The 25,328-nt window shown below is 47.3% G+C and overlaps 1 protein-coding gene across 3 annotated transcripts in view; it reads left to right on the top strand.

The window, feature by feature from the left end:
- Positions 1-25,328, top strand: part of CEMIP (cell migration inducing hyaluronidase 1) — a 159,150-nt gene that overhangs the window by 82,894 nt on the left and 50,928 nt on the right. The window contains exons 1-11 of one of the 3 annotated variants that reach the window (XM_084773362.1): positions 1,342-2,158; positions 3,733-3,845; positions 8,351-8,497; positions 9,163-9,301; positions 10,382-10,618; positions 13,668-13,847; positions 16,653-16,723; positions 18,182-18,277; positions 18,942-19,063; positions 22,620-22,752; positions 23,496-23,687. In XM_084773362.1, coding sequence (XP_084629488.1) covers positions 3,749-3,845; positions 8,351-8,497; positions 9,163-9,301; positions 10,382-10,618; positions 13,668-13,847; positions 16,653-16,723; positions 18,182-18,277; positions 18,942-19,063; positions 22,620-22,752; positions 23,496-23,687 — 1,414 coding nt within the window. In that variant the 5' untranslated portion in view covers positions 1,342-2,158; positions 3,733-3,748. The other 2 variants (XM_084773361.1, XM_084773360.1) reach the window with 2 other exon arrangements.

Here is a 25,328-nt window from a genome sequence, read left to right as displayed (position 1 = left end):
CAATCACTGGTTACAAGTAATAAATCAAGTGGTAGAGCAAGGAGGCTTATGCTGGCTCACAGTTTAGGAGGTTCTGGTCCATTGTCAGTTGGCTCTGTGGCTTTGGGCCCTGTGGTGAAGCAGCACGTGATGGCAGCTATATGTGAAGAATAAAGAGCTGCCTGGTTTATGGCTGACAGGCACAAGAGAGAAGCAGAGACAAGTGTTTCATGCCCCATTCAGGACGTACCCCCCAGGGGCCTATCTCCATGTTTTAAAGCGTCCACAAACAGTAGCATTAAGCTGGCAACCTAGCCATCAACGGTGGAGTTTTTGTTGTTGTTGGTTGTTTGTTCATTTTAAAGTTCCATTCATTCTCATTGGGGCAACAGCCACAGTGCACGTGTGAAGGTCGGAGAACAACTTTTAGGAGTCATGTCTCTCCTTCCACCTTAGACAGAGTCCCTCTGGTTTCTGCTACAGGGCTCTGGATTCCAGGCCAGCTGGGCTGCGAGCTTCCAGGCAATTAGCCGTCCACCTTCCTTACTGCTGCCGTCTTGTGTGGCAAGGACTTTTACCTGCTTAGCCATTCCGCTGGGCTCATGAGCTGGCATTGCTCTAAGCTCTATGTCCCAGTCACCCCCTCACAACTCAAATCCAGATTGCGAGAAGTACTGCCGCTCTCATTTTTTTTTAAAAAAATAAGAATACCAAGGCACTAGAAAGTTGAGTGACCCGCTTGGAACCACACAGAACATGGGAGCTGCGACTGGACCTCAAGCCCAGATTTTCAGACTCAGTCTTCTAGGTTCTTCTTACCAGACGCTGAGTATAACCTGCTATGAGTGGCTCCTAATGATACTATGCTGACCTCAGGTCAAAAACAGTGCTGTGTGGTCCTCAAAGGGTGCATCTATCCTAATGCTTATACTGACCCTGCAGTTGGGTGCTGTGTCATTTCATTTCTTTGATCTCAAAGAATGAGAAGGGTCCTGTGGCTGGGACCTAAGGAAGGCTCTGGAACCCACATGATCTCCTTACTGTAATGCTCCTCTGTTAACTCAGTCTTGCCTAGGGTTTGGCTGTGTAACAAGGAAGGTGATACACCTGCTGCTATGTCCCCCATAGAAATGTGCTCTGGCTCACTCTGGGTGCCTTAGCTTCAGGGGACCCTTCTCTCTCCTTGTCCTTATTTCCTCATAGAATCTCTACAGAAGGTCCTGTCTTCTGCATTCCCTGAGGCATCCCTTGGGAGCTGGGAAGCCAACAGGACACTAGTGTATCCATGAGTACTGTCATTCTGGGACACCACTAGATCCCCTTTTAACGCTCTGCCTCCTCTACAGGTGACAACTTGGTACTCCAGGACAGCCATGGAAGGATGGACAAGGCCCCTGTACCTGGCAGCCACTGACACTCTTGCTCCTCTGTCAATCCCTGCATCTCTACGGCTGATACAGCAGCTGGACTTGGAAACAGTGAACATTTGGAGACTTGGTTTGTTACTGTGAGGATGTGCAATGGTCTGAGGTGCGGGTCTGCTGAGGAAACCATAGGATTATTCTCACACGCTGATGGGCCCGCTGAGACCATCATAACCAATGCCCTAGCAACCCCGTAGCCTGACCAGTGCAGGGTCAAGCTGGCCTGCAGCTGCTGGCTACTCCTAGAAGTCTCCAGCATCACTCTCTGTGAACTCTTCTGAGGCCTTCCAATGGCCGAAACCTGCTTCTAGTCTGCCTCACCAACAAAGAAGCTGAATTCCAACCCCTACTTCCGGAAGCTTCGGTGGCCAGCTGAAAAAGCTATCCTGGGTGGACAATCCCCTTGGGCATCTGTAGGAATCCACTGCAGCAGGACTGTCTCCAGGCCCTGGGAGCCATTCTGCAGGAAAGCTTGAAGGTTGCATGTTCTGCTATGGGGAAGCTTTGGCCACAGAGACCTCTCTGCCTGCTGTGGCTTAGACACAGCCGAAGAGCACTGGGCACCACTCCCTTCTGTGGAAGAGTTCTTGCTTCCATCCACAACGTGAAGCAGTGACCTCTGACTCATGACTTCTGACACCTGGCACTGTACATGAGAAGTGTGAGGTCCTCACAGGTTCATCCCAGGGAGTATAACCCCACCTCATACTGCCCCCACCAGATTCCATCACAAAGTCCAGATGCCAGTTGTTCAGGTCTGACTTCCCTGGAGAACACGGCCCATTGAGGTTGTGAGGCTTGTTTGCAGCGGAGGGTCAGCCATCTTTGTTGTTTTTTCTAAGCCATCTGAGACCTGAGAAGGGGGCTGTGTCTTCCCCCTGAGGCCTGGATGTACCACTCACTGCCATCTCTCTTTATCTTCTGGAGCACTCCTCTCTGGGAGCCATGGGAAAGGTGGCCTCCCAGATACCAGACAAGTGCCTCCGTTGTTTTGGCCGAGCCAGCCTGGGTCAGACAGGGTGGTGGAAGAGGACACACGGGCTTTGATTCTGAGTTGTCCCTTCCTCACGAGCCCTCCTCCCAGCCCACCTGTGCAGAAGGTCCCCTCTTCCTGCCTTGGTTGGCTGAGCTAGTACAAAGAGCTTCACTGAGCCCAGGGGTCAGGGGCATCAGATTAGCCACAGAGCAGGCTGAAGAGGTGGGGCTGTGTGAGCCACTTTCTCAGGATAATGTCTGCTTGTTTTAGACATAAACACGGGTCTATTGGAAAGGACCTGGGGAGATGGCTCCGAAACTAGAGCTAACCCTCCCAGAGCCCAGGTGGAGTCTGTGAGCACAAAGACAGAAAACACAACACACACACCCCCACCTCCCCCCCACACCACCACCACCACCACACCACCACCACCACCAAAAACCCATATATGAGTTGTTAAAATTCCCACCCTGATGCTTATCTAGATTCCTGTAGTCACCTTCTGTGTGAGTAAAAAAGTAAAATGAATAAATCACAGAATAAATCTCTTCAAAATGCAAGTTTAATAAAATAGAGATTAAATTGTTTCTTCACATCAGGATAAGTCCGTCATTCAGAATTATTTCTGCCCTAGATTTCTTCTCATTTTTGCTTTACCATTCTCAGTGCTTGGTTCCTACTCTATGACTCACCAGAGTTGCTGGAGGTCCAGCCATCATATCTGCATCCCAGGCAGCAGGAAGGCAGAAGGAAGTCCTTTTCCTTTCCCTGAAGAGCATTTGCTGGACGTATGCTTTATTGGTTGAATTTAACCTCAGGGCCACAAGGAAACTGAAGAATGTGCTGTCTATTCTGCATAGTCAGGCACCCATATGAAAACTGGGGATTCTGTTACTGGTCAAAGAGAAGACAGAGGAGGAGCATACCCTTGACAATATCAAGTTCAAAATCAGCTGATCTCCTACATGCCCATGCAGGATGAGGCAACAAGGTCCAGAGAAGTCGCCAGATCAGCAGAGATCACACAGCCAGCCTGCGGCACTGGATTGCCGACTTCTACTTAGTTTATGTTCCATTTCTTGGCTTAAATAGAAAGGCTCCATTTCAAAGGGATGAGCCTTGAGGGCCACTCAGCTAAGAGCTACAGGACAGGGCCGGAATGGTGACCGAGTTTGCGTGTCTAGATCTGTTCCGCCCTGAGTCATGGTAGGTGAGGAACTCCTCACAAGGCTCTGGGCCTATGGGGTGTGCCTCTCCTGCCATGCCCCTGTCCCCTTCCTCTGTGTGTGAGTGTCTGTCTCCCGTTTGGTGCTTATGTGGGGCTGGGCTTCTGACCCTGTGCTTACATTTCAGGGAACAAGTTGTTGCAATGAGAGCTGCCGCCGGGAGGCACGGTGTTTCCCTCAAGGTTGTGTTGGCCATGGCCTGGCTCCTCCCGCTCTGCTTCTCAGGGGCCACATCTGCAGGTGAGATGCCACAAAAGCTGGATGTCGGTTTCAGTCAGGATGCTGAGGGAGGGGGCGCGGGGGATCACAGGGAATCTCTCAGGTAGGGTCCTCATTGAAAGCCGTGGTTTTCAGCAAGCTTCATCCTGCCCCAAACTTTCTTAGGCAATGACAGGCTGGCCTAGAATCATCCCAGGTTGCAAGCTCAGCGTCTGCCAGGGCAGGCCAACCTAGTCAGGAAGCTGCTATTGTCTTCTTGGAGCCGAGACTCCCCTAACAGCACCCATTTCTCAATTCTGAACAACTGGGAAGGGGAGACACTGTTGTAAGGTATTTTGAACTTTTAAAAGAGACTAGAAATTGAGATTGTTTTTTTTTTTAATAGAAAATCTTATTTTTAAATTTTAGCTGTTAATGAAAAATTTTAAAACTGCCCAGGAGAGAGTAAGGGAGTGGATAAGGGAGGATTCCGCTGAGATTTGGCATTCTACCTCTGCTTGGGCTACTCAATTTCAGGGCTCAGCATCTCTTCCCACTTTGTGTCATCAGGATCTGGGCCCATGAAACTTTTTCAGCTGCATGCTCTGAGATTATGGGTTTTTGTTGTTGTTGTTGTTGTTTGTTTGTTTTTGTTTTGTTTTGGGTTTTTTTTTTTGGTTGTTGTTGTTTTGCTTGTTTTTATATATTAAGACAGGACCTCACAAGATAGCCCTGGCTGCCCTTAAACTTACAAATCAGCTTGTCTCTGCCCCTGGAGTTCTGGGATCAAAGGTATGCACCACCAGGCCCAGCTATTTGATCTTTGAGACAGTGTCTCTCTCTGGTTTCAGACTTGCAACATTCCTGTCTCCACCCTCAAGTGCTAGGGTGACAAGCAAGAGTCACAGCACAGCACCTACTCAGATCTAGTTTATTGTCTCAGTATTGTCACCTTCGCTTTAAGGGGTTTTATTTTGTTTAGTGGTACTTTTTTTTTTTCTTGTGGTACCAAGCAAGTGATCTTTAAGTGAATTTTAAATTAAGATTAGAAGCACAAGACACTTCATTCAGGCTACAGGAAGCAGCCATTAAATACCTGGCACCTTTGGAAGACTTGGGAGGCAGAAAAAGCAAATCTGAACAGGGGTTTAATAATCCTGCCATTGATGTCACTGCTCATCTTAAAACGCTATTGTTGTCCATTGAGTTTTGTGTGTTTCTATAATAAAGGACCTCACATTGAATTGCATTGCTTCGCAGCCCACTGGAGGCAGGAGCCAGTCTGTAGCACCATGATTTCTTACAAAACCTCAGTTTTTGAGCGATAGCAGGTTCAGTCAGTGATTTATGACATTGCCTGAGTCCATCCGTCTGCTCATTCAACTAATAAACACAAAGTAGGTGTTGACTCCGGGCTAGAAACTGCATCTGGGTTTATCTTTTGGAGTGATTCATCTTAGGGAGGAGTATTCAGATATTTCCTGGGTGTTTCTGCCCACACCCCAGTTTGTATATAACTGGGCAGAAAGAGGCAGGGAGGATGTGCCTCTTTCTGGTGCCCTTTAGTCTGTGTTCTTTGGGAGAAATAGAAGTCACCTTTGTCATTCATGCCAAGTAGTTGTAGCCTGCATCGCCTTTAGTCTGCTTCAAGGGGGCTCTGCCCTAGTCCGGGAAATCAGTGTGGTTGCCATAGTGATGTTTCGGGGATGGTACTGATAATTTTCAGTGGATTCACTGATGCACATATCTGAATACTCAGCTTCCACAGAGGAGGGTCCACCACATCCAGTCACAGAAGTACTCTGTCTTAGCCATAGGCTCGGTCACAGCCTTTGGAGAGTGGGGCTCATCCTCCTGATGATGGGCAAACCTGTAGTGGCCGGCCCACCATAGCCAAGCTGAGATGCAAAGTTGTCCCAGACAGGGAAAGGACTATGGGCTTGCCTTGGAAGTGAGGCAGTGAAACCTGAAGCACTGTCCACTTAGTGGGAACCAGTCCTTCCCAGAGCTGCCCATGGCCTGGACCCCTGGGCACTCCAGGAGGCTTCATTTGTTCTCCACACTCTGGTAATTGACTCCTTGAGACCGATGCCCATGCCCGGGACTCAGAGGAAAGCTACTAGGAATTCCTGACTATCCTATTTGGAGATAAGCCTAGGTGTGGGAACAGCTCTTAGAGCTGTTTCTTTGAGCATCAGCTTGTGCATTTGAGTAGGGAGCTGCCCAGCCTATATGCACAGGCTGGTAGCAGCTCCTCTCTGCAGCCAGCAGGGAGGTCTGCATCCGGCCCCATCTTGATATTACTTGGAACTCAGGATCTGGAAGTGCTGACTCATTGAAACCCCACAAATGTGGAGTTCTCACCACAGTGACACTCAAATTCACACCAACGAGTGAGGCAAATGGAACCAAAGATAGCCAGCCGCTGGGCACCTGGGAGAGAATGTGGTATATAGGGCTCAGCACCCACAGTGGGAGCCTAGGTAGTCCCTATCTGGCACTGTTGTGTATAGATAAGAGCTTGTCTCCTTCCTGGTTCTCCTTCTGACATCTCACTGTGGCAGTTAGGGCCTCCTCCTTGCATAACTGAAGAATAACCAAATACTCCTTAGAGCTCCTATGCTGGCCATGGTACTCACTGAATTGGAGCTGGTTGTGGTCCTGTGTTGTAGGTGTGACTCCCGAACCAACTTTACCTGTGGAATGCAGCAAGTCTAACTCCCCCGCACTGTGGAGCTTGCTTCCATTCCCGATACCTGCCCCGGTCCCCCAACTGAACCCTTTCCCATTGTGGGCTCACCTAAGCCTTACCTCTATCCTTACTGTGCACCCCCCTCACACACACACACACACACACACACACACACACACTCTGCATCACTTCTAAGTCTGATTTATTCTTTGCCATCTCAACTGCCGAGGAAATGAAAATAGCCCCAAGCTGCCCAGTGGTGGCGCACGCCTTTAATCCCAGCACTCGGGAGGCAGAGGCAGGTGGATCTCTGTGAGTTTGAGGCCAGCCTGGTCTATGAAGCGAGTCCAGGACAGACAAAGCTACACAGAGAAACCCTGTCTCAAAAAACCAAAAAAATTAATAAAAAGAAAGAAAGAAAGAAAAAGAAAGAAAGAAAGAAAATAGCCTTATGTCAATTTACCCATTCAACCTGCTTCTTTTTCTGGACCTCTGTCTGCTTTCCACAAAGTGGTTCTCCCAGCTCCTGGGACACGGATACCCCTTTTTGCATCTTCTAGGACACAGATCTGGAGCAGATCCCAACAAACCTTGTGAAGATGTAGGAGTCTCCCAGTCCTATTAAACACTCAGACTACCCGCTTGTTGGCCACACTTGCCTTTAGACTACTTTGGGGCATGTAGGGCAGGAAATGCAGTCTGACCTCTGAGCAACAGCAGGTGGCTCCCTACCCTGGGGAGTCCACAAACCCACTCAGAACAAAAGGAATTAGACTAGCCTAGCTAGGAGGTGGTGGCGCACGCCTTTAATCCCAGCACTCGGGAGGCAGAGGCAGAAGGACCTCCGAGGTCGAGGCCAGCCTGGTCTACAGAGTGATTTCCAGGACAACCAGGGCTATACAGAGAAACCCTGTTTTGAATAACTAGAGCAAACAAACAACTAGCCTGGACAAGTATAGAAACTGCCCTAGCTTAGTGGTCTTAGGTTTCACCAGAGCCAGTATCTCTTACAGTAATGCTACACCTGTTACTTGGTGGATGTCTGCAAAGGACGTGTCCAGTGATAAAATGTATTACCTTCAGCACTGAGCATGGTGGTGCACGCCTTTAATCCCAGCACTCGGGAGGCAGAGGCAGGTGGATCTCTGTGAGTTCGAGGCCCGCTAGGTCTACCCAGTGAGTCCAGGACAAGTAGGACTACAAGAGAAACTCTGTCTGTGTAAACAAAACAACAACAACAACAAAAATTTATTACCCTCAGAGGAGCCACCAGGCAGAAAAAAACTTTATGACAGGCAAGGAAGAGGTAAATACAAGACTTGCCTAGGCACATGGTTAGACTCTGTTGTCTCAACAATAATATTAACACTAATACTATATAATTCATTCTTGTTTAAAGGTCATTATCACTCACAGGTCACATGTCTTGTATCTTTCTCAGGTCACCAAGGGAACAGAGTTAAAAAAGTAATCAAAACAAACAAACAAACAAACAAAACATGAATATGGTTAAAGAATTTTGTTAGCTCTTCAAACACTGCTTGGGATCCAAGAACTCTGAGTCAATTGTAATGCCACTTCAAACCCTGCAATGCCCTGAGTGGTCACCAGATCTCTCTTTTATCATGCAAAAGGGGAACTGGATCAGAGGAGTAAGAGGGCTGTCCAGAGTCCGATGATAAAGTCATGAAAGGCATGAGGCCATACCCAGGGTACCCGCCTCCCAGATCAGAGCATCTCTGGTGTCTGAGAACATGCTTTTGACTCTGGCAAAGAAGAAATGGGTATCATGACGTGTACTGCCCCCACTTGGTGATGCTGGTATATCTGAGTGATACGTCATTGTCTTTGGCAGTGGCAACTGAATGTCCTGACCAGGACCCTGAGCTGCAGCCTTGGACCCCTGGCCATGACAGAGACCATCAAGTACACATTGGTCATGGCAAGAAACTCCTGCTCACCTCCTCTGCCACAGTCCACTCCATCACCATCTCAGAGGGAGGTAAGTCCTCCTGTCCCTTCTGCCACCTTGAGCCCTGCCAACACATCTACACAGCCAGGAGCTGAGGCAGGACGGAGCAAGTGTTCCATGCTTTGGGTTCATGTCAGAGCACCTGGAGATTTGAGATCACCATCAACTCAAAGCACTGAGAAATGGCTTGTCAAAGGTCTAATCTTGAGAGAGAGAGAGAGAGAGAGGGAGATTAAAAATGACAGCTCCTATTGGTGCTCTGAAGGGACCGATTATTCTTTTTTTTAAGATTTATTTATTTATTATTATGTATACAATGCTCTGTGTGTACACCTGTAGGCCAGAAGAGGGCATCAGATCATATTTTAGATGGTTGTGAGCCACCATGTGGTTGCTAGGAGTTGAACTCAGGACCTCCAGAAGAGCAGACAGTGCTCTTAACCTCTGAGACATCTCTCCATCCCAGACCTATTATTCTTACCTTTACACACTTAGTAATTAAACTCAGCACATGGGGTAATGGCAATGGACCAGATGACCACTGTGTATATCTTGCAAAGCAGATGATGGCACAGAAATACTGAGAAGACGTCCCTTTGCCTAAAGGATGAAGTGAAGGGAATCAGCCCTGGTCTCTGCATTAACATTACCTAAGATTCTTGTTTTCTCAGACGTCCCCATTTCTCTCTCTTCAGGAAAGCTTGTCATCAAAGACCACCATGAGCACATCGTGCTGCGCGCCCGGCACATACTGATTGATGACGGTGGAGAGCTGCATGCTGGGAGTGCCCTTTGCCCTTTTGAGGGCAATTTCAGCATTGTGCTGTACGGAAGGTAGGGTGACCTTGCTTAGGGGTCAAGAACTGCTGTTGGGTCTGATGGGAAAGAGGTTTTCCAAAGGAGAGGGAGGTGTGAAGTCTAGACTTCCATAGAGGACTGACTGGAACCACCGTTGTGCCCTGGTAGACCATAGCCATGAATAAGATAGGCATGGCGAATGGGTAAGCACGTACTCAAGGGGCGTTGTTCATCATGGTGTAGATGGAGTGGCTGCATTACAGAAGTCTTTGACAGGCTTTCAGCGGCTTTCCATTCATTCTGTGATTTGAAGAGCCTCTGAACGAGGTTACTTAGTGCTAATGAAGGACAAGCGTGCAGTGTCTCATAGGGAGGTGTGAACAAATGCATTTACTCCAGCGAGGGCACCAAAGACAGACTGGAGAAATAATTCTACGCATGTCTATCTTGGGGAACCATTAAGGTTATTTGGGGTTACCTTTAAGGGAATAGGTGATTCAAAATAACTGTGTCACCTAAAAGCAGCCTCAGCATGGGTACTCACTCAGGAAAGCTGCATCCCTGGATTCCAGGCCAACGGGCAGGCAACACCACCGGAGGAGAGTCCCCTTTACCTCAGCAGCTGTTTACTGCTTGTGTCTAGCCCAGGAAGGGATCCTTCTGAGCTCCTGAGTTCCCTTAGGTTTCTGAGTCTTATGAACATCCCTCCGTACTCCAGGAGAGGATGCTTCCATTTTAGAGAAAACAAGAACAACAACAAGACACAGGAAAATTCCATGTGGCTTTCCCTTTGGGCTGTGAACCATCTTTAAGCTATTGAGAGTTCTAAGACGTGATGGCCAAGAATTTTGGAGTGTAGGCAGGAAGCCAGTACAAGTACCTATGACTCCACAGCCAATAAAGGATGAGGTAGAAACCGTGCTGAGGCCAGTGGCAATGATCAGTGTTCGCCAAGCACTTCTGCTGCCCTGTGTGCCCACTGTTACTCTGCTTTGGGAAAGTCAGCTCCGACAGGCCTAATAGCATCACTAAAAATGCAGCTGGCTCTCTGAGGCCACAGTGGGAGTCAGGGAACAGTGAAGTGTTGACCAACCTTTTCGAGTTCTTCTCTTACAGAGCTGATGAAGGCATCCAGCCAGACCCTTACTATGGCCTAAAGTACATCGGAGTAGGCAAAGGAGGCACTCTTGAGTTGCACGGACAGAAAAAGCTCTCCTGGACATTTCTAAACAAGACCCTTCGTCCTGGTGGCATGCAGGAGGGAGGATATTTTTTTGAAAGGAGCTGGGGCCACCGTGGAGTCATTGTTCATGTCATTGATGCCAAATCGGGCACAGTTGTCCATTCTGACCGGTAAGGTTGGCTTCCCTCTACTCATGTGCTCACTTCTTCAGGCACTCCTTCAGCCAGGGGACTTCCCTGGGGACTGGCATGCATGGAAGACCTGCTCTGGAGAGGCGCCTTCTTTCCCAAGCATTTGTACAACAGCTGAATTTACACAAATGTGTGCAAGTACACACACACACACACACACACACACACACACACACACACACAAAGTTTCAGGTGGCAATAACTGGTGACAGAAATGTAAGAGGGAACCAGCAGGGCCACTTTAGACAGGTGATCAGAAAAGGCCAGCGTGAGTGTCCGCCTAGCCTGTAAGCTGAGAACTGCAGAGTGGGCCAGTGTCAGAGAAAAGTTCAACACAAGTGCAAAGGGCCAGAGGTACCCAAAGCACTGCACTCTCCGATAAAGGAGACCTGCAGACAAGGATGGAGGAGCAGCAGTAAAGAGGTGACTTCTACTTTAAGTGAGATGCAAAGCCATCTGAGGTCTTGAAGAAAGGCATGACCTAATTGAAAAGAACATTCTGGTGGCTGTGAAGAAAATGAGTGGATAGTGGAAGGCAAAACGATGACTGTCAACCCTAGCAGTGGTCCAGGTGAGAGGTGGAGGTGGGGATGAGGGCCACTTTGGAGCAGCTGCAGGCATCCTGCTCCTTCATCCCTCACCTTCCCTCCTAATCTTTCCTCCCTCTGGAGACTGGCATGCCCTCCCTCGGTTCTGCAGAGCTGGACCTGCCCTATTCCCTCAGGAGCTTCATGGCCCCGTCTAGTAAAGATCTTGCAGGGGGGGAGACACCTGGGGAAATGAATAGAGGCAGAGCTCTGTGGGTGCAGCTGTAGAGTCGGGGACCCTCTCGGGAGCAGGTGCAGGAATTAGTGTCACATAGTCCACCTTCAGTGTGGAGGCCAGTCAGAGAGGAGCTAAAGTGCTGGCAGTCCAGGGGACAGCTGGAACAGGTGTTAACTGAGCGACACGATTTACCTGCTTGCTTCACCTCCTTTCTTTAAAGAACACTGGCGACCTCAGGGATCCCAAAGCTGGAAGATTAATAAGCACAAACAAATGCAGGTTAAATTCACATGGCAAGTTTGTCTGAAGGAGCAACGAGTTGGGGTTGGCTCTTCGAGGTGGCTGGGCTTTGGTGGAGTTGGTGTCAGGGGAGAAGGCAGGACTCCTGAAGGAGGTGTGGAGGTGGTGTCATGGGACTTTGAGAAGAGGTGGCCATGGGGACAAGCTGGGAAGGCCTGGACTTGAGAAGCACACCTCCCCAGTTACCACACTGTATTGTTGTACTTTGCCTTTTTCTTATTCTTCCTCGCTTATTTTTTCAGAATTCATTTTAGAACATTTTGTTTGTTAAATTCCAAGACAGGTCTCTTCCATTGTAACTGTACAAAACCTTATCTGGCCAGAACAAGGATGACACCGATAGACATGGCAATGTGGAAGAGGGAGGTGGGGGCCTCAACCCTACAGAAAGAGCTGCAGGAAACCAAGGAATGCTGAGAGTGGGAGGAATATTCTTCCCAGGGAAGAACATGCCAATTAGTTACCTAATACCAAGTGGTCAGCCCTGAAAACACACATATGAGTAACAGGATACAGACAGAGCAGGTTCTATTTATGTATTAGGAAACACACACACACACACACACACACACACACACACACACACACACTTAAAGAAAAAGAGACCATAAATTTTAATGAGACAAAGGGGGTATGTACATGGGAGGTTGGAGTGAGGAGAGGGAAGGGGCAAAGTAATGTAATTATATTAAAATTTCAACATTAAATCAATTATTAACAAAAATATCCTTTCTGTGGAGTTGCCACTTTAGATTAGTAATGCTAGAGCAATTGTTTTCCTCTATGATTTCTTATTATCAAGGTATAGCTGTTGGTTTTAAATATCTGTATCTCATGTAAATTTCACTTGGAAGAGTATGGTTTATTTTCATCTTCTTTAAGATGGTCAACTTTAGCCAGGCATGGAGGTGTGCATCTGACATCTCAGCTACTTGGAAAGCTCAGAAAGGATCACTTGAGCCCAGGAGATCAAGGCCAACCTGATCAATATAATGGGATACACTCTCCTCAATCTCAAAACAAACTCATTCCTGTAATTCCAGCCCTTGGGAGGCTAAGGAAGGGTCTCTTTGAGGTCAATGTCAGTCTCTGCTATATTGTGAGTTGTGGGCTGTCCTGGGCTACAGAATGAGAACCCATCTCAATCTGAAACACACACACACACACACACACACACACACACACTAAGAAATTACCATTTCCTTAACATTGTCCTTGTAAACAACCATAATGTGTTATATCTTTAAAACTTAGGATCAATTCTTACATAACATTGTACTTGTAGTCAACCGTAATATGTTATATACTTAAAAGCTTACTTAAAAGAGCGGATGTCTTGATAGTTTTTACTATATTAAATGAAAATGTTTTTTAAAAAAGAAAGAATGAGGAAAAGGCAGGAATGCAACAGTATTCACAATGGTTAGAGTACACCACTACCGCAGTGTGAATTGAAGACAACAGTTTAGTGACTCTGAGATACACACGAGCTGCACTAGGGTAGGAAACATGGCCGGAGGCAGCCTTACTATCATTCCCAAGGACTTTGAAGAGTTGCTTTGGTCTGGATCAGAGATAGAAATCCCTGCTGCTCGGGCATCTGGATTGTCTCCTAATGCCTGTCCCTTCAATAGCCATGAGCTCCAGCTCCCAGGAGGAAACGGGAAGTGAAAAGCCTGAGCCCTAACCAAAGCTCTCTACCACTGTAGTTATTTCTGAGGCATTTATCCAATAAATGATGAGGGTGTCCAAATCAAATCCTTCCTTCTTGGGTATCTATGTGTGGCAAGCCAAACAGCCATGCTCACCTGCTCTTTGAAGAGGCTTCTTTGTTTATAGACTCAGGCTCTCAAGGTCTTTGGACAATATCTTAGTTGCTGAAACAGATGCCTACTTGGGTCTCTGTCTCTTTCAGACTGCTGGCAAGACTAGCCACCTCTCCACTCTCTCTACCCTTTTTTAGGTTCGACACCTACAGATCCAAGAAAGAGAGTGAACGTCTGGTCCAGTATTTGAATGCTGTGCCTGATGGCAGGATCCTTTCTGTCGCGGTGAATGATGAAGGTTCTAGAAACCTGGATGACACAGCCCGGAAGGCAATGACCAAACTGGGCAGCAAGCACTTCCTCCACCTTGGATTTAGGTACTGCCCATCACTTCTGTCTCCACTGTACTGAAACATTCCATGCTAACCAGGACATATGTCTCCAGCTCCACATGACTTTGAATGACAACATGGGGGCATGAGGCACACTGCTCATCCTCCCTGGACAAACTCATGGCTTGTATTCAAAGGAAGCCTGAGCTTTCTGACAGGAAAAGCCCACTACTGCAATGCACAGGTTTCTATGAGGACTTACTTCCTCAATCACTTACACTGAGTGTACCTGGAGTGAGCGAGGCAGGAAGAGCCCTGATGTCTGTTTACCCCTTCAAGGTTCCTTCCTGTTGTGCCTTAGGGATTGGCAGGTGGTGTTTTAGGGATTATGCAAATTATCTCCACCCAGATAAACACCCAAGGAAAAGGAGCCTTTTGACAGGTTCCAGTATGTCTCCTGCTTGCTTTGGATTGCAGCATCATGCCTGATGTTGGCGTGTGCACACATTGACAACCGCAGGAAGGCATTTGGCACACAACAACACACCTTTTGATCCCATAAACGAGCTCGCAGCTTGAGGAGAGCTACTGTCCCATGACCTTCTGAGATTATGATTCCTCGTTCTTCAGCTCCTCAGATACAGACAAAAGCCTTTTCTAGCCTGCAAAGTAATTTAGCAAGAGATGGTCAGAGCATTTTCCCTGCAAAGTCATTTCACTGGCTGGACAGAGATCCTCTGGGCAAGAAGGGACATCTGAGATTCCAGGCTGTGCTCTCTGGCTGTTGCTTCTGGATGGGAAAAGTGGGGCAGGAAGTTCAAGCATCCAAATGTGGCAATGATATCTTGGTATGGCAGGGCTCGGCAAATGCCAAGCACACTTCCATTTCACCACACTATAAACCAAAAAGTCAGCTTATTAATTTATGGTGAGAGAAAGGGCTGTGAAGGAAATGGCTACTGAGGGGCCTCGGCAGATGGTTGTGGTGGTTCAGAGACCAAGGCCTGGCTTCTGATGCCGGGCTTTTGACTCTGCGTTGCACTGCCTTTGACCACAGGCAAGTGACTCATCCTCTTTGCTTATTTGTTGCATCTGTAAAATAGGGTATCTCAGGATCTATCTCGAAAGAGTGCTGGGAGAGGTGCCACGGGATAATATGAGTAACATAGTTGTCACCCTGCCTGGCACAGTTGGGGTGACTGTTTGCTCCTTATGAGACTGCCATTGGAACAATGGGAACCTCCACATTTCATTCTGGCCACGTTAAGCCGGGGTTACATAATCACCCCTCCTTTGTATGTTTGAGTGATGAGAGCTGAGCATCTAAAACCAGTAGATGGACTGGGACTGGGGCCCTTCATTTATTCGTTCAGGAAAGAATGAGGAGGTTCTGGTGGGATTTGCTTGGCTGGGTCTGCTGAGGCTTGCATGAGCAGAGGGAGATGAGTGAGACTTGTGAGAGAGAGTAAGATGGCGGGCATGGAGTGCTGAGTGCAGGGTCATAGCTATGAGGAGGCCAAGCCACTGCTGTGAAGCCAATGGCCCTAGAGAGAGAGCGTGGGGCTCTCAGGAGGAGTTGGGGAAGACCAAGCAGTAGTGTATGTGAGAGGGGTGCGTGGAAGACAAGGGTGCAAGCTTGGCACTGGAGGAGCAACGACTCTGTGCTGATGAGCTTCGGTTCTGCTCAAAGGCAGTGGGAGCCATTTGAAGGTTTAAGTAAGAGTGTGGCAGCTGAGTTTGCAACCTTAGCTGGACGTTTTTTAGTAGTGACTCCTCAACACAAGAGGTCCAAGCAAAATCAAAAGCTACTCACACCAAGGTCTTGTGCCTCATTATAGAGAGGTGCTTGCTGTGTTCTTGAGAGATGGAAAAATCTTCAACAGAAGCCTGGCTCTCATGAGAAGGCTAAGTTTGACATGACTCTGGGCCTTCCTAATGAAAGAAAAGCCGTAGATCTAAATAGTTAAGCCTGAATATTTTTGTACTAAGTTTCCTGACATGTAGAGAATAGTGAAAAACTCTGATAAGTCTTTCTCTAATAGGCCAACTGTAGTGAACAGACTTGGTTCTTCCCAGAGTCCCTCTTTATTTAGCTTGAGAGATGGTGTTTCTCTCATGGGAGGGAGGGCTTCTGACCCACTTAGGGGAGAACAGTGAGAGAGTCATTTCTGTCATCTCTCAGTTCCCTTCAGTATAGACATCCAATATGCCAGGGTGGTGTGCTCAGGGTGGGGCTCTTACCCCCATCACTGCATGTAGCATGCTAGGGAAGACAAAAACCACTGAAATCTTCCTGTGAGCAGTGTACACTCTCAAAGGAAGAGGTATATAACTTCCCAGATCATAAACCTTCCTCTGCATCTCTCCCCATCACCAGGCCGGTATATGTCATTCCTTTCTAAGATCCAAGGTAGGGGCCAAGTGGCTGGTTACAGAGTATCCTGCGCCATTTTCCTTGTTCACTCTCCTTGCAAGCAATGAGCAGGAGCAGAATCACCTCTGTTGCAACCATTCCAATAGTTGCTGCAGGATCTAATTGGGCTTGGCAGGTGGCACGGTTGGGTTGTTGGCGTGTTTGTTTGATTGTGATTCATACCCATTCTTTGCCAACTTTGAGTCAAACTGTCTCCAGGGAGCAGATGCCCAGGCTAGCTGGCTGGTGAGGAAGCAAGCAGCCTCGTGCTTGCAAAGAAAGGGTCTTGTTTTATGGGGAAAGGAAGCCCATGGTAAATTCCTCCAGCATCTTGAGTGACAGGGCTATGGGACTGTGTCTTCACTCTGTGAGCTGGACCGGGTGCAGGCTCCAACATGTGAAAAACATGACCTTCTGTTGTTGTTGTTTTTTTTCAGACACCCTTGGAGCTTCATCACTGTGAAAGGATATCCTTCCTCTTCAGTTGAAGACCACATAGAATACCATGGTAATGATGGTTGGTGAAAGGCCAGGTCCGCTCCAGTGTCTCCCTGACCAGAGGCTGTGGGTTATGAGCGACAGGCTGCTCTCGGAGCATAGCTGTTCATCCTCACGGCCCCCGCTAAGAGTCTAGCCCCTTCACTCACCACGTTATGAAGTAGTGACAAAGGTCCAGGCTGGAGGAAAGTAGATCTATCCCTAGAATTTTAACCTCTCCAAAGAAGTCTTTACTGAGAAAGTAAAGCTAAAAGCTAGGAAATGGCTTCAGGAAGAACAGTATAGACCAGAAACCACAGGAAGGTTTTTTCTGTTTTTTGTTTTGTTTTGTTTTGTTTTGGTCTCTGCTTTATTTATAAGACAGGGTCTTAGTAGCCCAGGCTGGCCTCAAAATCAGTATATAGCACAAGATGACCTTGAACTTCTAATTTTCCTACCTCCATCTCCTGAGTGTTGAGACTACAGGTGTGCACCCCCATGACTAGCTTGTGTCATGCTGGGCCTAAGCCTAGGGCTCTGTGCATGCAAAGCCAGCACTCTGTCTGAGCTATGTCCATAGCCCTCTAAAGGGTCTTTATCATACAGTGGGGTGAGTGCTGCTAGTTCTATCCCCAGGGCAGAGCTCAGATCATGAGAAAAAGACAGGTTCTCTCAACTCTTCATTTGTCAGGCAGCAACTGAGCTTTCAAAACTGAAACATACAAGAAAAACAATGGATGTAACCTCTTTCCAGATGACAAGAATAATCGAGTTAGGAGCGGGGAAACAATCCTTAATGAAATGGTTCTGTGGGCTGGAGAGATGGCTCAGTGGTTAAAAGCACTGGCTGTTCTTCCAAAGGTACTGAGTTCAATTCCCAGCAACAACATGGCAACTCACTATCAACTATAATGAGATCTGATGCCCTCTTCTGGCATGCAGAAAGATGTACATGGAGATAGAGTAGTTATATATGTAAGCATAAATAAATCTTTTTTTTTTTAATGTCAGGCATAGTTGTGCACACCTGTAATCTCAGCACTTGGGAAGGCAGAGGCAAGTGGATCTCTGAGTTCGAGGCCAGCCTGGTCTACAAACTGAGTTCAGGACAGCCAAGGCTACACAGAGAAACCCTGTCTTGAAAAACCAAAAGAAAGAAGAAAGAAAGAAAGAAAGAAACAAACAAACAAACAAAGTGTTCAAGATGCATGGGTTAAAGAAAAAATCCACTGTGAACTGGACTTGGTAGTGCATACCTGAAATCCCTGCAATTAATTGGGAGGCGGAGGCCAGGATAAATTGAAGGTTATCTTTGGCTACATAATTTGAAGCCAACCTGGGCTGGGCTAGCTGAGATCTAATCTCAAAACCAAAACAAAACCAAAACACTAAAACCAAAACAAAGATCCAAAGGGGTAGGGATTTCCTCTCTGCTGTAAGATCAACACCATCATGGTGTGCTTCCTCACATATCGGGTCTCTCTCATAGGTCACAGAGGCTCAGCCACTGCCCGGGTTTTCAAACTGTTCCAGACAGAGCATGGCGAGCATTTCAACGTTTCTTCATCCAGTGAATGGGTTCAAGGTGAGCTGTGGGAGCCAGACTGGTAAGACGCAATAGCAGCAGCACAGGCTAGGAATAGCAAGCATTTCTCATACCAGTTCAGACACCTTACTGGGCATTAACTAAGAAACTGCAGCTGAAGCTGTCTTTAATTAACCAAACCACATCGGGTGAATAGTCGGCAAGCTCTCACCAGTGGTTAAGGTTTGCATTGCACCTCCACAGGGATTTGTGGCGTTTAGTTTTTTTTGTTTTTTTTTTTTAATGCCAGGTCTTGGTGTTGGCTAGGAAACACAGGCAGATGCTGGATTAGAAGCTAGCCTCCAAGCAGGCGTCTCAGGTTTGCAGAAAGCAGCCATGGTAGTGATGGGCCTTGGGGGCAGGTTTATGGATGGGTTTTTATTTCTCTCCATTTTGTTCATCTCTTTTGTAATAACAACATGTATATTGTCTTTATAAAAAGGAAACAATCATTAAGAGTGGTGTATGCCTTTAATCCCAGTACTTGGGAGGTAGGGGCAGGTGAATCTCTGTGAGTTCAAGGCCAGCCTGGTCTACAAAGTGTGTCCAGGACAGCCAGGACTATAAGAGAAACCATGTCTCAAGAGACAAAAATAAATAAATAAATAAATAAATAAATAAAAGAATGGTTTCCTGCCTGACCTCATCTCTGCTTTCTGCCTAGATGTGGAATGGACAGACTGGTTTGACCATGATAAGGTACCTCAGAGCAAAGGTGGGGAGAAAATTTCAGATCTTCGCACAGCTTACCCAGGAAAGATCTGCAACCGACCCATTGACATACAGGTACCAACCTCACAACAGCCAGGGACTGTGCAAAGCTTTGCTTTGAAGAAGGTTCTGTGGGTCACGGTTTTCCTTGTCACTTGGGCGCTATGCCTCCCTCCTCTCAAGCAGCTCATCCAGATTGCACTACGCTCACCTGAGACGGAAGCGAAGGGTCCATATCTGCCCCAAACCAAGGCTCCAGCTCCTGCCTCTGAGTCCATTATCTCTCTTGTCACTCACCATGGCAGAGAGCGCTCCAGCTTCAGGGTCTTGCTTGGCTCACCAAGCTCACCTCTGTGTTAATGCCCTGTAGGCCCTCAAGCACACACTGGGCAAAATAGGATTTGAAGTGCAGCCCAATCCCAGCAGCCCAGAGGAAGAACATTCCTGGGCTCTGCTCCCTCCTGAGGTACATAAATGCCAGCCTTCCGGGAGTCTTCACAGGATCTTCACTACCTGGATGGGGGTGGCGGGGATGGCCTCCACACCCAAATGAAAGAGCCTGTACCCATCTTTGCCCCATGGTTGCCCATAGATTCTGGGCTTCTCAGGGCTCATGGCACTCACGAAGCCTTCTTCATGGCTGCACCGCGACCCCCACTGCCCAGGACTGCATCTGATACAGGCTCTGGGACACCTGTTCCACATACACACAGTCAGGTCCTCTGGGACAGAGGGGGATGGACATCTATGGCCTTCAAAGGACTGGAGAGTATTGGGGAAATGAGAAACAGCAAGAGGATTGTCATTGTCACTGCAGAGTTGCTGGCATAGAGCTGGTGACCAGGAAAATGCTTCTGGAAGCCAGAGATGTCTGAGCTAGCTGAGAAGGCCCCGCTCACATCACTGACAGCTTCAGGTGATCTACATTAAAGTGCTCAGAGTACAAAGTTCCTGGTGGCATGACTCCTCGGGGTGGGCTCTGTACTGTACCACCCTCAGAGTGAAGGTCATTACAGCCCTATGCTGTAGTTCTGCATGCACATTCTCACTATAGATGTCCATCAGATTATTTGACTTTATGGCTCAATGCAAAACTAGAGGTCATAGATGTTTTTTCACAATCTGGTTTCATAGACTTACTGATTCAATCCATGGCTGTTTGAGTGTCTTCTACATATTTTATTAAAAAAAAACTTGGGGGAGGGGGTTGAAACAGGGTCTCACCATGCCTGGCTGGCATGGAACTCACTATGTAGCCCATGCTGGCAAAGAGATTCACCTGCCTCTGCTTCCTGAGTGCTACGAGTAAAGGCAAATGCCACCCTGCCTTGCTCAAAAGTAATTTGATTTACTGTTAATCATGCTAATATTATTAAGTATTTTATTATCTGCAAGCATGGCTAATAATAATGTTTCTTTAAAGATTCCTGCAATTTAGTAGTGATAGATCTCTTTTTACTCTTATCCAACACCGAGGTTGTTAAGAGAAAGCAGAAAAGCTGGGCATGATGGTACATTCCTGTAATCCCAGCCCTTGAGGAGGCAGAGGCAGGTGGATCTCTGTGAGTTCGAGGACAGCCTGGTCTACAAAGCATGTCTAGGACAGCCAGGGCTACATAGAAAAACCCTGTCTCGAAAAATCAAACAAAACCAAACCAAAAAAATAAACAACAAAAACAATCAATCAACATTAACAACAAAAACAAGAGATGGGGTGTAATTAAACAATTCTCTTGAAATTGTTACTGGATTTTGTCCTGGGAACAAAGCTGGTTTTGTTAGGCCTAAATCTCTGTTCTAAAAAGTCTAAGTCTCTGTCTCTGTCTCTGTCTCTGTCTCTCTCCTCTCCTCTCTCTCTCTCTCTCTCTCTCTCTCTCTCTCTCTCTCTCTCTCTCTCTCTTCCTCCCTGTCATTGGTGATGCTTTCCTCCTCCACCCCTGTCTCCATGATTTCTGTGCCAAAGACGGCCACGGTGCTCTTCTAAATTGCATGTCTTTGAATGACAGTTATAGTCTGCAGAGGGACACACCCTGGCTTTGGGATGAGCCCCAGTTGGCAGGAAGCATCCTCCTTTGAGCCTATTCCTAAAATCCGTCCTGCCCTTGTAGCTTTTTGCCTGGCATCCCTGGGCAGCTGCAACCTCACTTTCAAGGATGCAGGGGTTGGGGTTGGGGAGATGTGTAGAAGGGATGGGAAACAGGACATTTGAACAAAGGCTGGGCATATCTGAAAGCCAGAATGGGAGCTTTGACGGTAAATGAATTTGGGATTCAATTGGGATGTTTGGAAAAAAACTCATCTCTGGTTGACATTTTTCTTTTCTTTCTTTCTTCTTTCTTTCTTTCTTTCCTTTCTTTCTTTCTTTCTTTTTTAACAGGGTTTCTCTGTGTAATAGCCCTAGCTGTCCTCAAACTCTCTTTGTAGACCAGACTGGCCTCAAACTCATAAAGATTCATCTGCCTCTGCCTGCTGGGACTAATGGTGTGTGCCACCCCACTCTCCTAGCCCACCTCCCCTGCTGACATTTTTCTTATCTCTAGAACCCACCAACATATCGTAGTTTCACGATGAGGATGTAATGGATTTAGGTCTCAAACTTTCCTACCTGTTAGAACCACCTGGGCAGCTTTTAAAGTCCTGGTGTCCGGGCCATAGCCTAAACTCACCAAATCTCAGCCTTTGAGTCTTGTTATAAGAAAGAAAGTCCCCATTGTTTGATTTTTACCAATAAAGACTCAGGAGCCAGATGCTGGGATGAAAAAATCTTGCTATCCCAGAGTGGCAAACAAAGTACCCAGCTGATCTTCCTACTCAGCTGATGTCCCTGAAGGAAAAAGCCCTTCTTAACTCCGCTCACATCCCAGAAGGAAAAAGCCAAAGCCCTTTTTCTCCACGCTGCCTTAAACACCTCTCCTTCTCAGTTCTTCCTTTCTGCTTACTCCCTGTCAGCTGGCTTCTTGCTCTGCCTCTTGACCTTGGGTTGAAGATGTGTGCTAGGGCTGAGCCACACTACAAGGACTTGTTTACAGTAATTCAAAAGTTCTTGAGTTAAGGTTGTGTGCTAGGCCTAAGCCACACCAAATGAAAAACAGGTTTTTACAGTTCACAATCCTGGCGTTCTCAATAGGATCAGCTATCCCGCAACATTTGAAAGTAGAGCCTGGGCCCAGAGACGTTCAAGACTCCTGGTGGGATGTAGAAGCCCATTTGGGCACCTGTGGGTTGAATAGAGTGGGTCCTCCATAAATAAGTACCAGCTTCTTTCATGGACTCATGGTGGTAGGATGGGGTGCATCAGGGTTCTAAGAGAGCCTGTGTGTGGTGAATGGCCTGTAAACGTGTACACAGTGATGGACAATGAGTTGCCCCAGGCAACATAATTCCTCCTGGTAGATCACAAACCTAGCTGACTCTCTCCCTAAAACCAGGCCATGTCACCTCCATTCCAAGACTTAACACTGTCTTTCTTAAAACAAAACTCACAAAGACAATAATAGTCCCCAGCTATTGTAAATAGGGTTTCGCAGTGAGGACAATTTTAGACTTGCAAATATAAGCTGTGGGCATTAACCAGTGCTCTTCCTCTTCATAAGAAAGTACCCTTGCTCTGTAATTTTCATTCCATTCTCAGGCCACAACAATGGATGGAGTCGCCCTTAGCACTGAGGTTGTCTACAAAAATGGCCAAGATTACAGGTTTGCGTGCTACACCCGGGGCCGAGCCTGTCGCAGCTACCGAGTACGATTCCTATGTGGAAAACCTGGTAAGCAAGCAGATCCTGGGTCATTCTCAGGTTAGAAACACAACTGAGCTCTGATCCCAGACCTGGCTGTTATGCACTGTGAGATGGGTCAGCTGTGTTGAATATCAGACTTCCTTAATCACCCCTACTGGGCGTGAATCTGGGCACAAATTCAGGAACAGCCAAATGGTCTCTGGAGTCAGAAGCAGACAGCAATACTCTGCCTTGTCATAAGCCTTTCTAGAAGTGTGCTGATAGACAGGGCAGACACAGACTCTTGGCCTCTTCCCCGTGCTGTTATTTCAAACCCTGTTCCTTAGGCAGTCCTCCTTAGAAAGGACTGGAAATGGTTGGTTTGTTCTGGAATCAGCATCTCGAGAAAGCAGTCATTAGGGATGAACTGAGGGTAGGGCTTACAGCTACTGTAAATAACAGTGGGACTATATTTGTTTTACATCTTGGGCAAAGTGGGTGTGGTGAGGCAGCACATTGAACACCAGCTTAGAAGTCAGTGGAAAATTCCTCTGCCCAGAGCTAATGAATGGGTCTTTTTTTTTTTTTTTTTTTTTTTTGGTTGGGTTTTTGTTGACTTCAAAAACCTGTAAGTACTGAGACTGGGATGAGAGAGAGTCTGGTGATTTGGGTTTTGGAAGGGCACACCTGGCATTTACCGATTTTTCAGAGGGGAGGGGGAAGAGGTGGGCAGCCACATGTTTGTTGAAGGCAAAGGGTTGTATCTGCATCCTTCCTGTTTTGGGTTACAGTGAGGCCTAAGCTCACGGTCAGCATCGACACCAATGTCAACAGCACCATCCTGAGTCTGGTGGACAACGTGCAGTCATGGAGGCCTGGAGACACCCTGGTCGTGGCCAGCACCGACTACTCAATGTATCAGGCAGAAGAGTTCCGGGTGCTTCCCTGCAAAGCTTGTACCTCTACCCAGGTCAGAGTGGCAGGTAGGCATCCCCTCACTTCTGCCTGGGCCTGCAGAGGAGATCTGTATCTGTGAGCTATTCTCAGAACGCCGCATAACAAAGAAAACGATAAGGTTCCCACAGCAAGCATTGGTTTCCCTTATTGGTGCATCGTCTAGGCAGGTAGCCTAACTGATATCTGAAGAAAGGGTTATTTTAGCTCATGGTTTTTGGAAGCTTCAGTTCATGGTTTCTTCGCCCCGTTATTTGGGGGCAAGAACTAGTGATGGAGGAAATTGCTTGTCTTGTGGCATCCAAGAAACAAAGAGGAGGATGTCAGAGTCCCACTATCTCCTTCAAGGACATGCTCCCAGTGATCTAACTTGTTCTCACTGGGACCTACCCTAATAGCACCACAGGCTCATGGCAAAGCTTTAACTTAGGAGTCTTTGGGAGACACTATCACAGCACTAGGCTTAAGCCCATCTAGGCTGAGCCTAGCTCCAGGCTGGAAGCTGGGCTCTGATAGGCTCCATACCATTCTCAATCTTCCCCAGACACTTTCTTCTCATCACTATAGAGGGAAGGGGAGAATGGAGAACTGCTAAGACTTGGCCCTAGAACTGGCTAATGCTGGGCATACTAGCTTATGTCTAGAATTCTAGAACTTGGGACACCAGAAAGTGAGGATTGTTATAAATTTGAGGCCAGCCAAGGATACAAAGTGAGTACCAGGCAAACCTGGGATTCAGGATAACAACTGCTTTCAAAATGAAAGAAAACAAAGTGAACTCAGAAAAATTAAACAAAACTCGCACAGTCTGATAGCACAGTCTGCTGGCCAAAACACACTGGCCAATACTGTGGGCAGCCCATGGTCAAGGCCAGCATGAACGGCCAGTACAGCCCATTTTTCTCACTGAGATTGAAAGGACAGAACGATCCGTTTGTTTGGAAATACTTTAGTCTACCGTAACACTTTGGGTGTCTTTTTTTTTTCATTTTTAGTTTCCTTTTTTCCTTCTCCTGAAGAAACTTGTATGCCCTCTATTTATGTCTTCTGATATTTGCAGAGTGGGAGATGGTTAGAGAGCAAAAGAGACGACTGTCTTAGGCAACGTTCTATTGCTGTGAAGAGGCACCATGACCAAGATGACTCTTATAAAGGAAAGCATTTAATTAGGGCCTGGCTTGCAGCTCAGGGGTTTTCTCCATTATCAATCACCATGGTGGGAAGCGTGGCGGCAGGCAGGCAGACATGGCGCTGGAGAGGGAGCTGAGAGCTCTACATCTAGACTGACAGGCAGCAGGAAGAAAGAATGACACTAGGACTGGCTTGAGCATTTGAAACCCCCAGTAATACACTTCCTCCATCAAGGTCACACCTACTAAACAAGGCCACTCCTCCTATTCCTTCTCAAATAGGGCCACACTCTAATGACCAAGCATTCAAATATATGAGCCTGTGGGGCCATTCCTATTAAACCACCATAGAGACCTTACACACAACGTCAAGTGCTCTTGGAAAATGTCTGTCTTTGGGTTGTAGGCAACAGAATCTAACTTTATTATCTGAAACAAGAAAGGACTTGATGGACAGGCCATTCATGTCAAAGAAACAAGTTAGTTACTGAAGAACAAAGCTGCAAAGGACTCAGCAGGGCAACCTTGAAAGCCTGGGTA

Source organism: Acomys minous (genome assembly GCF_964271855.1).
Source record: "Acomys minous genome assembly, chromosome: 2".
NCBI lineage: Eukaryota > Metazoa > Chordata > Mammalia > Rodentia > Muridae > Acomys > Acomys minous.
This window is presented reverse-complemented; position numbering and strand designations above follow the sequence as displayed.